This window comes from Hippopotamus amphibius, chromosome 3, assembly GCF_030028045.1.
Source record: "Hippopotamus amphibius kiboko isolate mHipAmp2 chromosome 3, mHipAmp2.hap2, whole genome shotgun sequence".
Classification (NCBI taxonomy): Eukaryota; Metazoa; Chordata; class Mammalia; order Artiodactyla; family Hippopotamidae; genus Hippopotamus; species Hippopotamus amphibius.
The window spans coordinates 41,208,541-41,225,393 of NC_080188.1; the positions used below are offsets into that span (position 1 = coordinate 41,208,541).

General features: G+C 36.5%; 1 protein-coding gene across 4 annotated transcripts in view; it reads right to left on the reverse strand.

The window, feature by feature from the left end:
- TMPRSS11A (transmembrane serine protease 11A) overlaps positions 1-16,853 on the reverse strand; it is a 52,583-nt gene that overhangs the window by 32,956 nt on the left and 2,774 nt on the right. For 2 of the 4 annotated variants that reach the window (XM_057729902.1, XM_057729903.1), the window contains 2 exons: positions 5,613-5,725; positions 3,705-3,823 (listed from right to left, as the gene is read on the reverse strand). In XM_057729902.1, coding sequence (XP_057585885.1) covers positions 3,705-3,823; positions 5,613-5,725 — 232 coding nt within the window. Of the gene's footprint in view, positions 1-3,704; positions 3,824-5,612; positions 5,726-16,853 lie in introns of those variants that run through there. The other 2 variants (XM_057729907.1, XM_057729906.1) reach the window with 2 other exon arrangements.

Here is a 16,853-nt window from a genome sequence, read left to right on the forward strand (position 1 = left end):
ACACATTAGACTAGATAGACTTGTAATTTATAGAGCATTCCATCCGAAAGCAGCAGAATACACTTTCTTCTCAAGTGCACATGAGCATTTTCTAGGATAGATCACATGCTGGGTCACAAAGGAAGCCTTAGTAAATTTAAGAAAATTGAAATCATATCAAGCATCTTTTCTAACCACAATGCTATGAGATTAGAAATCAACTACAAGAAAAAAAACTGTAAAAAACATAAACACATGGAGTTAATGTTACTAAACAGCCAATGGATTACTGAAGAAATCAAAGAGTAAATTAAAAAATACCTAGAGACAAATGAAAACAATAGCATGATGATCCAAAACCTATGGGACACAGCAAAAGCAGTTCTAAGAGGATAGTTTACAGCAATACAACCTTACCTCAGGAAACAAGAAAAAAATCTCAAATAAACAACTAAACCTTACACCACAAACATCTAGGGAAAGAAGAAATTTCAACAAACAAACCAAAGTTAGTAGAAGGAAAGAAATCATAAAGATCAGGGCAGAAATAAATGAAATAGAGATGAAGAAAACAGTAGAAAAGATCAATGAAACTAGCAGTAGGTCCTTTGAAAAGATAAATGAAATTGATAAACCTTTATCCAGACTCATCAAGAAAAAGAGGGAGAGGGCTCAAATCAATAAAATTAGAAATGAAAAAGAAGTTACAACAGACACCTAAGAAATACAAAGGATCATAAGAGACTACTACAAGCAACTATATGCCAATAAAATGGACAAATTAGAAGAAATGGACAAATTCTTAGGTACAATATTCCAAGACTGAAACAGGAAGAAACAGAAAATATGAACAGACAAATCACAGGTATTGAAGTTGAAACTGATTAAAAAGCTTTCAAGTCTGTTGTCTATCTGTGTCTCTCTTCCTGCCCTGCAAATAGGTTCATCTGTACCATTTTTCTAGATTCTACATATATGCTTTAATATATGATATTTGTTTTTATCTTTCTGACTTCACTCTGTTTGACAGACTCTAGGAATAGAGATGCAGACATGTGGACATGGAGGGAAGGGGAGAGTGGGACGAATTGGGAGATTAGGACTGACGTATATACACTATCATGTGTGAAATAGATAGCTATTGGGAACCTGCTGTATAGCACAAGGAGCTTAGCTTGGTGGTCTATGATGACTTAGGTAGGCAGGATGGGGTGGGTGGGAGGGAGATCCAAGAGGAAGGGGATATATGTAGCTGACTCACTTCATTGTACAGCAAAACTGACACAACATTGTAAAGCAATTATACTCCAATTAAAAAAAAGCCTCCAACAAATAGAAGTCCATGACCAGATGGTTTCACAGGTGAATTCTATCAAACAGAGAAGAGTTAACACCTATTCTGAAATGCTTCCCAAAAAATGCAGAGGAAGGAATACTCCCAAACTCATTCTATGAGGCCAACATCACCCAGCTACCAAAACCAGACAAAGATACCAGAAAAAAAAAGAAAATTACAGGCCAATATCACTGATGAACATACACGCAAAAATCCTCAACAAAATACTGGCAAACTGAATCCAAGAATACATTGAAAGGATTATACCCCCTGATCAAGTGGGATTTATCCCAGGGATGCAAGGATTTTCAATAACTGCACATCAATCAGTGTGATACACCACATTAACAAACTGAAGAATAAAAATCAGATGATCACCTCGATAGATGCAGAAAAAGCTTTTGACAAAATTCAACACCCATTTATGATAAAAATCTTCCAGAAAATGGGCATAGAGGGAACCTACTTCAACATAATAAAGGCCATATATGCAGACTTGGGGCCTTTGGGAGGTGATTAAGTCATGAATGGGATTAGAGCCTTATAAAAGAGACCCCTGAGAGCTCTTTAACTCCCTGCTCTTCACTATGAAAGGATACACTGAGAAGTCTGCAGTCTGCAGCATGAAGGAGGGTCCTTGCCGGAACCTGACCATGTTAATGTCATGATTTCAGACTTCCAGCCTCCATTGCTATAAGAAATAATTTTCTGTTGTTTATAAGCCACTCAAACTATGATACTTTTTTATAGCAGCCCAAACTGACTAAAACATGGAATTTGTAACAATTCTGTGCTGTACACAAAAGAAGAAAATGCATTTTTGTGAGAATGAATATTAACAAAAGAATACATGTGAAATACACTATGGTTGTCTGTAGGGGGAGGCGAATGAGAGTGTAGTATGAGAATAAAGGAGAAGAAGTAAATAATGACAACTAGAGAAGGGCCTTGCATGTCCTTATGATGATAATGTGTCATTATGTAACTCAGCCTTTGTACCCAAGGTTCTTTCACACCTAGAAATTTGTGCTTTAGTGAAGCTTCAAAGTCCACCTTCAAACACATAATGTTAAAGATGTACTTCTACAAGTGAATTTCTTTCACTGTCTTTTAAAAGACCTACTGTCCATTTATTTCAGTAGAAATAATGTCCTAATTAGCCTAAAACACCACCAACGATGATGGCTGTAAAATGTAAAGAAAAATCTTAAACTTTCCTGATAAATTATAAATATTTTTCAATGTTCAAAGAAATTGTATATCTTTTTAACTATGATTAATTAATTTATTATTAATATTTTTACGTTGAGGAGGTTATGTGGAGTCCCTCAGAGTCAGAGGAATAAAAGAGGTACTGGGGTATGTATCTAAGTTTTTTCTGGCATTTTTCAAGAAATGATTGTGAATGCTATTTTCTAAGGTGCTCTGAATATAAAAGAATGGAGAGTATATATCAACCTATAAATGTAATTGATTTGGGGGGGATGAGACTGCACAATAAAACAAATATGGGTAATTTAATGAGAATTGAAAATATATATTATAAACTCTATGACGTTACTGTAGATATGCTGCAGCTGGGTATGTACATGGACAAAGATCAAATAGTGATATGAAGAAATGAAAATGGTTTGAGAAAGAAAGGAAATGCTTTGATTTAAAAAAAGATTCTTTGACTAAAACAAACCAACACACTTGATATTTCCACCCTTTTAAAATAATTTTATGCTCTGTGCTTCCTTGTCAGGGAAGTTAACTTGAGCTTAGTTTTTGAATGATGGTTCACACCCATCATGAGCAGAGCTGGTATACAACTGAGTTTACGGTTTTTGGGGGGCAGTCTTACATTTCAGTTTAACAAAATTGTTAGCATTTCATTTGACTATTGCACAATAGGTCTAGGTATTTTATCTTAATACTTTGTGAGATAAAATGAACATTTATAATCCTCTTTCCTTTTTTCATGTATTTAAAATATTTTAAAAAATTTGTAAGTCTTAAAATGTGGTCTAACAAAAAAAGCATGTGGTTTTACAAATAACCACTTCTGTGTGTTTAATCTTTTCATTTGGGTAATATTGTGGTGGAATGGGATAGCAATGGGCTGGGATACCTTGGCTTCTGTTCTCTTACTTTTAAATGAGGTGTTTAAGAGTGGTTTATCAGAATCACCCATTTGCTAGAATGCAGGTTCCTTACCCCCTTCTCCCCACCCATCCACCCATTAGACACTGATTCAGAAGATCTGGAGTGGGACCTTGGGAATCTGCAAGATGATTCTGATGCAAATTGTCTGAAAATCATGTTTTAAGAAATAGTAGGGGAAATGATTCACAAAATCCCTTCCTCCTGCATTATTTTATGATAGAAACAATTTTATCTGACTTACCAAGTTTTCACTCATTGCCCGTAAGTCCTTAAGCTGGTATGGGCTGCTTTGTCCAGAATTACTGTTGATTCGTAGATCTGAAATTTTAAAGGTGCTGTGATAATACTCCATTTTCTGCCCTGTGATGAAAAGAAAAAGTAGGAAATAAAGTGGTTTGAGGGCAGATTTTTGGGATCTAACACCTAATTATAATGGGGTTAATGTGAAGTCTTGAATATATCTCTGAGACTTTAATAATAAATATAATAAAAATAATGATTAATGTTTTATGTTAATGATAGTAGCTGATATTTATTTAGTGCCTGCTTTAAGGCTAGCTCTGTTCTGGGCACTTTACATTTATTAATTCGTTGGCTCTCACTAAGCTCTCAAAGATTGGCATCACCTTCATTTTACAGATGAAGAAATTGAGGCATGAGGCATTAAGTAGCTTGCTTTGTGCTATGCTATTGGTTAGTGGCTTTTCCAAGTTTAAACCCAGACAAGTGTGGTTCTAGAGCTGGAATATTTAATTACTATATTGCTTCTTGCTGAGGTGAAATGTATACCACCTTATACTCTACTGGGAGTAGAAGTAAATGAGTGTTCTTATAAGTTTTGATTTTTAATGAAAGAGTCAAGCACACTAAGAAAGATATGAAAAGAAAGGCAGGGGAAAAACTGCCTGAGGCTGGAGGTGGGACTAGTGTGTGACAGAGGTGACTCAATCAGATTTCTGCTTGTCTCTCAGGAAAGGTTAAAAAAACAGAGCTGTGGAGACTCCTGAGGAATGTGTTAATCTTAGGAGTATGTCCCTGGTGGGGCAGGAAATCTTCAGAGTTAAAGATAGAAGTTGGAGCAACCACAGAACAACTTCTCTCCTTGGGAAGCCGTGGATGTAGGAAAGAAGGGGAACCTCATGATGGTCGATATCCTAGGGACATCTCTGGACTCTGTAGTGCATTTATGGTCCCCCTGATTACTAATCTATATAGTCCATTTGTAATTGAATCCTATATTCATAGTAAAGGGGCTTCTATGTGTGAAATTAACCGACCTGAAAATCTTTTGCCATTGGTGTAAACTATAGATGGGGTTGTCATATGGGGCTCAGAATTTCTTAAGCCCTTTAAAGCTCCTAAAAGAATCATCACTCCTTCATCAGGTCTGAGGAAGGTGACAACAGATAAGTCCATTCAAGTAAACCCCCTGATCTCGTTGTCTTATCACACACATCTGTGTGAGATTGACATTGTGGACATTTGTCGAAAATGTAAATGGTTTGCACTCTGCAGAGTAATGCAATATAAAAAGAGAGGATTCTGAAGTGGATTTTTGTGGGATTACAAATATATCAGGCAATAGAAAAATAATCCCGGAATATTGTTTTGGAAAGAGTAAAATTTTTTCTCTAAAAATAAGTAATAATATTGTATCATACTTATACTTTACCAATAATTTTAAAATTCATTATTTCATTGGACATGTGCTTTTCTTTTTTCCCTAAAAATGTTAGTGGGCAGAAAATGCTGAGTAAAAGAGCCAGTTTTAATAACTAATTCATCATAACTTTTCACTTGCGTATACATGAATGATTAGAGTTTATTATGATTACTAGTAAATTTTAGACAATATTTTGATCTTTTGTATAGATTCTGAAAAGAATACTAGATTGTAAGCTCCAGGGATGTGGAAAACTTATCTACTTTGCTTAATGCTGTTTCTTGAGTACCTTGAAAAGTACTTGGACATACTGAACATTCAGTAGTTACTTCTTGTTGAAATGATTGAATAAATTAAAAAATTCAAAATGTGGACATTTACTGATGAAAGTACATTATTTTTGGATGGAATTAAATTTACATTTATTCAAATGAAGCTTTACAGAAAAATGAAATCAAACTGAGCGAAATCCACAGTTTTACCTACCAGAGACTAAGAAGTGAGTCAGAAGACCAATGGCCACAGCCACCACTGTCAGTAATAACAAGACGAGGAGGGCAATGATCCATGGTTTCAAACCTCTGCCAAATCCTGCTGCTCTGCAAAAGGGAAAACTCACCAGTTACTCTCATGTCATAATGGTCACAGGCTTTCTATTTCCTCTTGGATAAGTGCACGTTGCTTTAGTGCACCTTGCCCAGCAAGAAGACATTTGTCTTCAATTTTGGTCAAGGTCATCTTGGCATGAAGGAAGGTATTAAAAAGATCTGGGAATCTATGTTATTGCTTCTGGTTTCTATTTCTAGAGGTATTGGGTGGATCTCTGTGGTGGTCAGTCCTGACTTCTCTTAGCAGTGTGGTCCAAAGTAGCACATATGCTTGAAAAAGGACCATTCCTTCTTTCTCCAATAATTAAAAAAATAATAATTATTTTATTTTATTATCCAATTTTTTTATGTAAAAATTTCTTTTAAAGTTTACAAAGTGATTTCAAATCTGTTGTCTACTTTTTAGCTTTCATTTTTAACTATTATGAAATTTTTCAGACAGAAATTTAGAAAGAATAGTATAGTAGAGCACCCCTATATTCATCACATCATTTTATCAGTTGTTAACATTTTTGTTGTAATTGCTTTATTCATTATTTTCTGCTGTATTTTAATGTAAAATAAGACATTCTGATTTTTTACCAAATCATTATTATAAACAATTAGGATATTTCCAACATAACCACAATACTATAACACTCCTAGAAAATTAACAGTATTTCTCTAATCTTTCATATCTTCTAATACCAAATCTATCTTCAGATTTCATTTATTGTCCCTATTATATTTACAGATGGTTTATACAAATCAAGGACCTCATAGTACCTAGGTTGTTACGTCGTTTAAGTCTTTTTTTAAAAATAAAAGAGTCCTGTTTGCTTTTTAATTTTTAATGACATTGACTTGTTGAAGAGATCAAGCCAGTTTTCCTTTAGAATGTCCACTTTCTGGACTTGTCTGAATGCTTCCTTGGGATCTCATTTAACATGTTCTTCTAGCCCCCTCATTTCTTAAAAGCCTAAATTTAGATCTAAAGACTTGAGTAGATTTAAATTCATTTGGCAAAACTACTTCAGAAGTGATGCTGTATACTTTATATATGTATGTGTGTGTGTGTGTGTGTGTGTGTGTGTATTTGGCTGCATTGGGTCTTTGTTACTGCATGTAGGCTTTCTCTCTAGTGTGGCAAGCGGGGGCTACACTTTGTTGTGGTGCATGGGCTCTAGGTGCATAGGCTTCAGTAGTTGCAGCATGCAGACTCAGAGTTGTGAGCTGAGCTCTTGGGCTCTAGAGAGTAGGCTCAGTAGTTGTGGTGCACACACTTAGTTGCTTTGCGGCATATGGGATCTTCCCGGACCAGGGATCGAACCCGCGTCCCCTGCATTTGGCAGGTAGATTCTTAACCACTGTGCCACCAGGGAAGTCCCTGTATACTTTATATTGCATCACCTCTGGATTAGAGGAAATTTCCACAGTTAAGGAGAAAAAAAATAACTCTTTGCTATTCCTCTAGTTATGGTCAACAGTAGTGCTAATCACATTGTATTAACTGTTTATTTTCATGTATATTAACAGTGAATTCCTCAAAGAGTTAAACTAGCCTTGTTCATCTTTTTATCATTAAGACCTAATAAGGTGCCTTGTACAGAGTAAGAATTTTATAAATCCATGAGAATCAGGCAGGTATTATACAACTTTACATATGAAATATCAGAGGCTGAGAGAGAAGACACCTTATTTGTTAGAGCCAAGAGACTTAAAAGGACTGGGTCATCTAACTGATTTTCTAGTGCTCCTTCTCTGCAACTTGCCATTGTAGTCAACTTAATTTATCCCTTTCATTAGAATTTATCTTGTGTGTGTGTGTATTGATAAGCTAAATTCTTTGGGGGCAGAAGGTTTTTTTCATGTTTCACAAGATTTAGTACGTTGATTTACTCTAAGTAGACTTTTGATATGTATTGATTGATTTACAGGAAGTTTTTTTTAATATAAAACATTTTTGTATATGAATGCCAGCATAAAAGATAAAACTGTTTGGATATAAATAGTTAAGAAGGTGATAGTTTTGTCGTAATACATTTAGCCAATACACCTAGTGAAACTTGAGAGACATGAATTCTGTTGTGTATGGAAAATACTGACAATGCACATTAACTGATTTAAAAGAATCTAGACAGCTGGCTGGGGAAAGGCAGTGTGTCTTCTGATGGACAAGAGCTAAGGTTTCAGAATATAAAAACAACAAACAGAAGCTTCATGGGATATTACTTAGCCTCTTAATTGGCTTAAAACCTAAATTCAGAAGTGAAGGATAACTTACAGACTATTTAGTACAATGTAACATGTTTTCCAGTTGAGGAAGTTGAGGCCCAAAGATGATTAAGTGACTTAATCTCAAACTCATGTCTTCTAACTTCTAGTACACTATTTTTCATTAGTGCCAGAGTACCTCCCCATTAATTATATTTTAATTCCTAACTAGATTTTTTATTTATATATTCCTCTATTCACTTATTCATTCTTCATTTATTTGACCATTTATTTTCTTAGAAAATCTTATCAGTGTCTTTAAGTCAGTCAAAACCAAAAATGGACCAAAGGAGAAAGGCTAGATGACAAGGAGATTTACAAGCTTTCAAATCTATCTTCCTATCATGACATAGTTCCTCTGAGTAGGGCAAATGGAGAAAGTAGATGTAGGATGATCACATCTCCACCACCAAGATGCACACAAACTCACACTATTTCACACTGTGAGACACTAGGCAGAAGAGTGGTTCAACACTCATTGATACACTGCTTCAAGTGCCATGGCAGTCACGTCCACAGATACCATACAAGGAGCTATTAACATCTGGGGAGAAATGGTGGCCAACAAACAGGGGTGGTAGGTTGTCAGAATGTTTCTCTTTTGAGAAAAACTTTGGGGAATGTAACAGGCTAACTTACAAAAGCTGCAGGAGCCATGGGTTAAATGTAGCTACTTGGGACTTCCCTGGTGGCACAGAGGATAAGAATCTGCCTGCCAATGCAGGGAACACTGGTTCGATCCCTGGTCCAGGAAGATCCCACATGCCGTGGAGCAACTAAGCCTGTGAGCCACAACTACTGAGCCTACACTCTAGAGCCCTTGAGCCACAACTACTGAGTCTGCATGCTGCAACTAGTGAAGCCCATGTGCCTAGAGCCCATGCTCTGCAACAAGAGAAGCCACCGCAATGAGAAGCCTGCACACCATAATGAAGAGTAGCCCCCACTCACAACAACTAGAGAAAGCCCATGCACAGCAACGAAGACCCAATGCAGCCAAAAAAAGAAAAGAAAAAAAAAAGCTGTAGCTACTTAATCCTTTATGAATAAACTTTCAACTTAATATCAACTTTTATGGATATGAACAAGCAATGCATGAAAGCAAATATGCATCATCAACCTCCCATTCTGGAGAGGTTCTATTAGTGATTTGCATAACATTACTTCAGATTTGAAAGGAAATATACTTGGTAAAGTCTTTGGAATCTAGCCTGTTTGTAAGTAGAGATGCTCAAGCATTTTTTTCCTGCTTTACCTGCACCCATAAAATGAACACTGGTGTATTAATTTTCTGTTCCTGTCTAACAAATTACCATAAAGTTAGCAGCTTATTAGCTCACAGTTCTGTACGTGGCATGGCTGAGTTCTCTGCTCAGGATCTCATGAGGGTGAAATCAAGGTGTTGGTTGGGGCTGAAATCTCATCTCGTGTGTGTGACCCTCTCCCAAGCTCACTTAGGTTTTAGGCAGAGCTCAATTCCTTGAAGCTGAACCAGGGTTCCTTTTCCCTTGCTGGCTGTCAGTCAGAGGCCTCTTAGCTCCTAGATGTCACCCACATTTTTGCCATGTAGCCCACTCCATCTTCAAAGCCAAAAATGGGGAATCTCCCTCCTATCAAATTTCTCTCACATTCTGAATCTCTTTCTCCAGGTAGGACTTTGTTCTTTTTCAGGGTGTCACCTGATTAGGTTAGGCCTACCAAATATAATCTCTCCATTTAAAAGTCAGCTGATTTGAGACCTTCATTATATCTGCAAAAGCCCCTCACAACAGCACCTAAGTTAGTGTTTGAATAACTGGGTGAAGGAATGTATACACCAAGGGAAGGGAATCTTGGAGGATTTTAGAATTTTTTCACAACTGAAAATATTATGACTTTCATAAAAAGGGGCAGAAATCTACAGCCTTCAAAGAAAAGCATGTGAGATTTAAAATCTTCTCTAATTTTTGTGGAGTTGGGGGAGAACTATTTTATTAAAAGGGGATTCTATTTTAAGCATAAAATTAGAAGACTTTTTTTCAAGTAACAACTTGGTGGAATACAAACTGAACTCTTATAAATTAAAGTAGAAAACAAAGCTGAAAGTAATCCCTGATCATGACCTAATTAGCACTTTGCGTTCCTTTAAGGCAAGGGCAAGTACAGAGATATTTATTCAGAGTAACCTAATTTATAATCTGCGTGAAATCCAATTTATCATATCCATTACACCTTCATTGTGTTTAGAAGGGTGTATTTATGGCATGATTTTTCCAAAGATGTTATCAATAAAAACATGCTGATAACGTGAAAAATTTTGTGACTTTGCTTTCTGTAATCTTGAAGACTGAAAGATACACGCCTTGAAGAATATACAGAGCAATATAAATTGTTAATGATCAGAGTTGGGAAATTCATTTCCTTAGCAACCAAACTCTCAGCTGATGACTTCTGTATATGTGAGTTCAAAGATGACTTGAGTTAGCAGAAGACATCATGGACCCCCTATTCTACATGGATCTTCCTTTTCCTATAAAGACCTCCCCTGAAGGCAGTAACTTTTTGACTCACTCCATAGTCAATTACATGCCCTTTATCATTTTATCTATAAGCTCCAAATCTTTCCTTTTCAGGATTATTTTTCTGCTTTCTTGTAGTTACATGTGATTATTATACAAATACCAATTTACAGGCAGGTTATGTTCCCATAAATCTTCACAGAGAGAGTTTTCTGACGTTTAAGATATACTATCTGATTTTAAAAGAAATTAATGGTTAGCTTCCCAGGCCAACCTACAAGTCTACTTAACTCCTAATATAACTGTCAAAGTTGCTAAATACATTGAATTCATGGGAGCCAGTAGGCGCAGAAAACTTTGCTCCTCTTTTCTTAGCCTGATGCCTTGGAGGAAAGTTCTTATTGAACCAAAGTGCCAAACTCTCCTTCTACCAATGAAAATCGTCATTCCCTTTGAGCAGCCGACCTCAGTCATTTGTTACAGAAAAGCAAGCTTTTGTGGTGACCTAATATGCTCTGATATGTGAATATCTGCCTGGGTACCCTGTGATTATTTTAGAATCACCAATTATTACTAAAAGTGATAAGAACAAGAGCTTCTATTTAGTAAGTGCTGAGTTCATAGGATGTGTTGATTTTATCCTCCAAATGCTGTCAGTAGAATTATTTATCTTCTTTTTACAGGTGAACAACTTGTTCAATTCACGCAGCCGGAAGCAGAGGTAGAACCTAGCTCTGACCCCTGTGACTCAGAAGGCTTTTCTTTCTGTGGTATCAAACTTTCTTTTGAGAGTGATTTTTTTCCCTTTTTCCAGAACAGGCTTCCTTTTAATCCAAATGAATAATGTGTGGAATATCAAGAAGCATAAAAGGCAGGTGAAGAGAGTTTTATGAAGTGAAAGCAGAAGTTGTTTTACTGATCAGAAGGATTACCCATGTCCATTGTGGTCATCTTGAATTTGTTTTTGCTTTCACTTCTTCCTTTCTACTGGCTTTAAATTCCTGTGAACTCTCAAAAAGTTGCTCTTCCCTTATCCCTCTCCAGACAGTAGCAGAGGACACCTAGTGGCTAGGAGGAGGAAGGAAGGAAGGCTGTACCGGGAGAATTAATTACCACATTTGGGCTTATCTGTAATCTTTGGAGGCTTTTATTTGATTTGACACTTGTTCCATGCTGCCACATGTTTCCTATAAGTTTTATTTCTTGAGATATTATATGTACACATATCCTCTTACCCCAAAGTGTGGATGATCTTGAAGACAGTGAATAAGTCATATAGAGATTTGAGGCATTTCTCAAAAAGTGTTCCCATGTGGTGGGGTAAAGGGAGGTTTCCCATATTTAAATAGGTTTGGGAAAAAAATGGGTTAAAGAAGGTTAAATAGGATTCTTACTTCTAAAGCTCTTACAACCTTTAATGGTTTTAAAAGGGGGTAAAGGTGAGGCAGCATTTCTGCCTTGGTTTTGTATATAGCCTGTTCACTGAAACAACCCTAGTGCCTAACACATTATCTGACTCTTGGTAAATACTTGAATACTACTTATAGAATTGGATTGATGTAAAAGTTTTCCAACAGCACTTTTTAAAAACTACCATATCTAGTGATAGCTCATGGGATTCTGATGTTCCACAGAACAGTTTTGAAAACATGGCTCTAGATGCATTTATACCAGATATACTACTCCATGGACTGTTTCATTGTCAGGAGGTTAAAAAAAAAAAAAGGAAGAAGAAACAAAACTTCTGATATTCCTTCTGTATTTACCTCCCAACTATGAATGGAGTGAGGGGTGGGGCAAAGTGGGAGGGGTAAAATTGAATAAAATACCATTGTGAGTCCAGACCAAAGAACATCTTCTGTATTAAATGATGAAGAGATTCAGGCTGAGCTGAATTCAGGGAATTCAGAAAAAGAAAATGAGAATGCCAGAAAAGACAGGACTCTAATTCTTCCCCTGTCTAGGGAAGTGCCTTCACCTTGGTCCCAGGGGTGGAAATTGGGCACACTGGTGAAAAGGGAACATAACTGAGAATTTTGAGGCTGGAAGAAGACAACGTGAACTAAAGGGGACTGAGAATACCTCTCCCAGGTTCCACATGGATGTACTTCTTCCTCTTGGAGGGGTACTCCCAACCCTGACAGTTCCTGGCAGGGACACAATTACTCACTGCTTATCACATCTGACCTGCTGGGCTGGATTTACTCCAAATCCTGGCAGCCCTGTCTTTCCTCCAGCATGTACCCAGCCCTAGTGAGTTAAATTAATTTCAGATTCTTATCCCTTCTAGATTTCCTTGTCCTGATTCAGTAAGGAGGCCTTCTCTAGCCTTATTCTGAGAATTGACTGGTATTTAATTCTCTCACCTTCATGTATAAGCAAAATAGGGAATTTTATTGCTCTAGTTTAGCCCAAAGTCTTTCTTAAATAGTGTTGAACTTGCATTTTGGATTAGAGGTAGAACATAGTCACATGTTTAAATTAATGCAGCGTGATTGAACTCATTTCTACTGGGGCTGGTATAGTATCAACAGTAAGAGCCCAATCTCTGGAGCCGAACGACCAGAGTCCAAGTCCTAGTCCTGCTACGCTAGCTCTGTAATATGAGGCAATGTATTTGGCACTATTTTTGTTTTAGTTCCCCTATTTGTAAAATGGAAATTAAATTAATACCTGCCTCACAGGGTTTATATGAAAATTAAGTACATTAGTTTATATGAAATGACCAGCACATAGTAAATGCTATATAAATATGAGCTATTATCACTATTTTTGTTCTTCTTATTACACACTTGTTAGAAATTCGCCATGCTGAGAAAATGAGCATTTCACTCTGAGAATATTCATGGTAGCCAATTTTGGAATACCAGTAGCATTTTAGATTTTAGGATCATCTTGGAGTGGCCCTCCAAGAGAAAGCTTAGGTAGGTAATATATTAGGAAATCCCCCAAATATTTTAAGTGCAATATTAATCCAAAAAATAAAATGTGTCCCACCGTGGCCCAGCATGACAATAAAATGGAAATGCTATTTTACAAGTACACTATTAATAAGGGAATAAGAGATTCAGTAACAAAACAAATTTATTACAGAATGTTCTACTTTACTAGAAAAGGTAAACAACACCAACTGTTATGTAGTTGTGTAATGTGTGTGTTTGGTTTAGTCTAACATGTTTTTGACACAAAGTGCAGTCCCACTATTAAGGTTTATAAAATATATCTCAGGTTAGAGGTTAAGGTCTAGGCTAGGAGTCTCTGCATGTGTGCAAAATGAATTGTTTGTATACAAGTGCCTGGATCAGAGACTTATATACCATAAATGTGTCCTAGCAAACTACTAAGAATTCATCAGATATTGCAATATTTCTTATTCCTCCTTTGTCCTTTAGTTTGTCCTCCTGTGTACCTATTCAACTATTCATCCATTCGTCCGTGTACCTAACTATTTTTCTTTTCCACAACGTTTTATTGAGCCTTTATTTTGTTTTAAGGCATCATGGAGGGCTTAGTGAGGCAAGGATGAATAAGACGTGGTTTCTACCCTCATGTAACTCATGATACAACCTATAATGCCTTTGTCTCAATCTGTGCCATGTGGATGATGATAATTAAGTATTGTAAACTTCTTTCTTATAAATATTTAAGATAACATAACTAACCAATTTCCATTAAGGTAACAAAAATGAGAGTTAAAGATGATGAAATAATAAATATATATATATATATATCTATATATATATCTGCCTCCAGTTCCTGGCACAAAGCTTCTAAAACCCTTTTAACTTCCCAGTGATAAGAGCACTAGGAACATCTTTTGTTCTAGTATTTGGTCTTTGACCCCAGTTCCTGACATAGGGCTCTTAAAGCCCTTGGAGTTTTCTGGATGATAGCAGTGTCTTTTATTCCAGTGAGATTCTCTTGGTGGGCTCCTAGATGGCTTCAAGATGGGGGCTAGTCACCAGAAAGACCAAGCCATGATCAGAAGCTTGAAACTTTAAGCTCTACCACCCCTCTCTATCCTCTGGGAAGAAGAGAGGGCTGGAGATCGAGTTAATAATCATTCACACCTATGTGATGAAGCCTCCACAAAAACCCCAGTTGGCGTATGATGAGAGAGCTTCTGAGTTGGTGTACACATCTGTGTGCTGGGAGGATGGAGCATCTCAACTCTTTGAGGACAGAATCTCCTGCATTGGGGACCCTTCTAGACCTCACCATATGTACCAATTCACCTGGCTCTTTATACATATCCTCTAATAACCTTTGTAATAAATTGGTAATCTAGTAGGTACACTGTTTTCCTGAGTTCTGTGGTCACTCTAGCAAATTAATCAAATCGGAGGAGAGGATTGTAGGAAGCTCCAATTTATAGCCTGCCAGTCAGGAGCACAGGTAACAACTGGGACTTGGGATTGATATCTGAAATGGGAGCATGGGCAGTCTTGTGGGACTGAGCCCTTAACCTGTGGGGCCTGCACTAACTTTGGTTAGTGTCAGAATTGAATGGAATTGTAAAGTGCCCGGCTGATGTTGGAGAATTTCTTGGGGAAAAATTCTACACAGCTGTTATCAGAAGTATTGTGTGGTAATAGTGTGATAGTAAAGAAAAACACAGTTTTCCAAGGCAAGATTTTTAAAACATATCCTTTAAGGCTTGCCTGCCTGGACAAATCTTCTCTAGGCCTACTGGTATTGCAGATCTGCCCTAACTTTTAGAGTCAGAGTATTTTGGCTTTAGTCCCAGCTTGTATCTCTTTGACACGTATCTTGAGAAGTTTATGAAACCTCTCTGAATTTCAGTTTTCTTACCTGTAAAATGGCGACAATAAATACTACCCAGAGATGTGAGGCAATGAAACGAGTATATGAAAGACTCTAGCACATATCAAATTCCTACTCTGGGTCAGGAATTTTCATAGGAGCGATCTGATGTATTTGTTGCCGCAGCTTGGTGAGGCATGTCTTATCACCATTCACTACTGAGGAAACTGAGGATCAGAGAGGAAAAATCAACACAGATTGTAAAGCTAAGGGGAGGCTTTATCTGTCTGACTTCAAATCTATCTGTTCCATTCTTAACCAGGCCACTCTGATAATGAATGTGAAAGCCTTTAGTAGTATGCTATTCAAATGTTGCTTGTATTATTTTTGTGTCCATAGTGGGTCAATTTCCTGTCATTGCCCAGATGTTTCAGAGGCACGACTATGAGTGTATTAGGGGTAGGATGCTGTGTATAGCGGGTTTAAAGCTCAATAACTCTACGATCTAGGGCTGCTTTCTTTTTCTGTAAAATGGGGTAATAATAGCTAACTCATATGAGGATTGTAAATAAATTAGATTATGGAAAATGATGCATATTTTGTAAATAAATAATAAATGGTAGATGCTATTACAGTAATTACACATAAACTACCACCTACTATAGATTCATATATACTTATCTGAGCATAAATTTCTATCATCTTGGTTTCCAAATATTTTGTATACATTTTTTCCAGCCTCCCTGTTTTATCTGCAAATACATTATTCTTTGTATGACACATAATTGGAAAGAAGAAAAACAAAAGAAAGACAAGGATGCTATGAACTAGCCTTTAAATCTCAATGATATGAATACATATATAGATAAAGCCTTACTGCATAACTAACATTATGAATCTCTTACTCAAACTTTAATTAAAAAGGAAAAATTGATTTTTCTCTTGAAAAAGAAGGAAAAACAGGATATCCTAATAGTTAAGCTCAGGCTCTGGCTCCAGATTGCCTCAGATCCCAACTCTTCCACTCATTAGGCTGTGATGTAGGGCTAGTTACTTTTTCATGTATAAAATGGAGATAATAATAGTCCCTAATCACAGAACTGTTGTGAGAATTAAATGAGCTAATATAACGTAGTGCATATGTGGCACCCAGCAAGCACTATGAGTTTCCTAAAAACTAACAAAACAGTAAAATTTAACTGATAATTTGCACAAAGTTTAGTGATCAGTAAATAACATGGAGGTTTTACCTTGTTGTTTTGGCTTTAACTCTGAAGATACAGTTTTTGAGTATATTAGAGAATGTACTTGGCAAATTGACAAGTTGATTAAAATGAGTATTCAAAATGAAATGAAAATATGAAACATGAATGCTTGCAAAGAATTTCCCAGGACTTTTTCTCTAAATGAGGATAATGACAAGGAGAAATCTAATTTTTACATTTATTAAGCAATGCTGAAAATAATGGTCAGTCATCTGGGAACAGGACAGCAATCTCAAATGAAGAGTCATTGGATCTTTTATCTCTTATAAGAGAAATAATTGAGATTTTAAGTAAGATATCACCTAACTAATAAATTTAAAGAGAGGAATAGGGGTATGG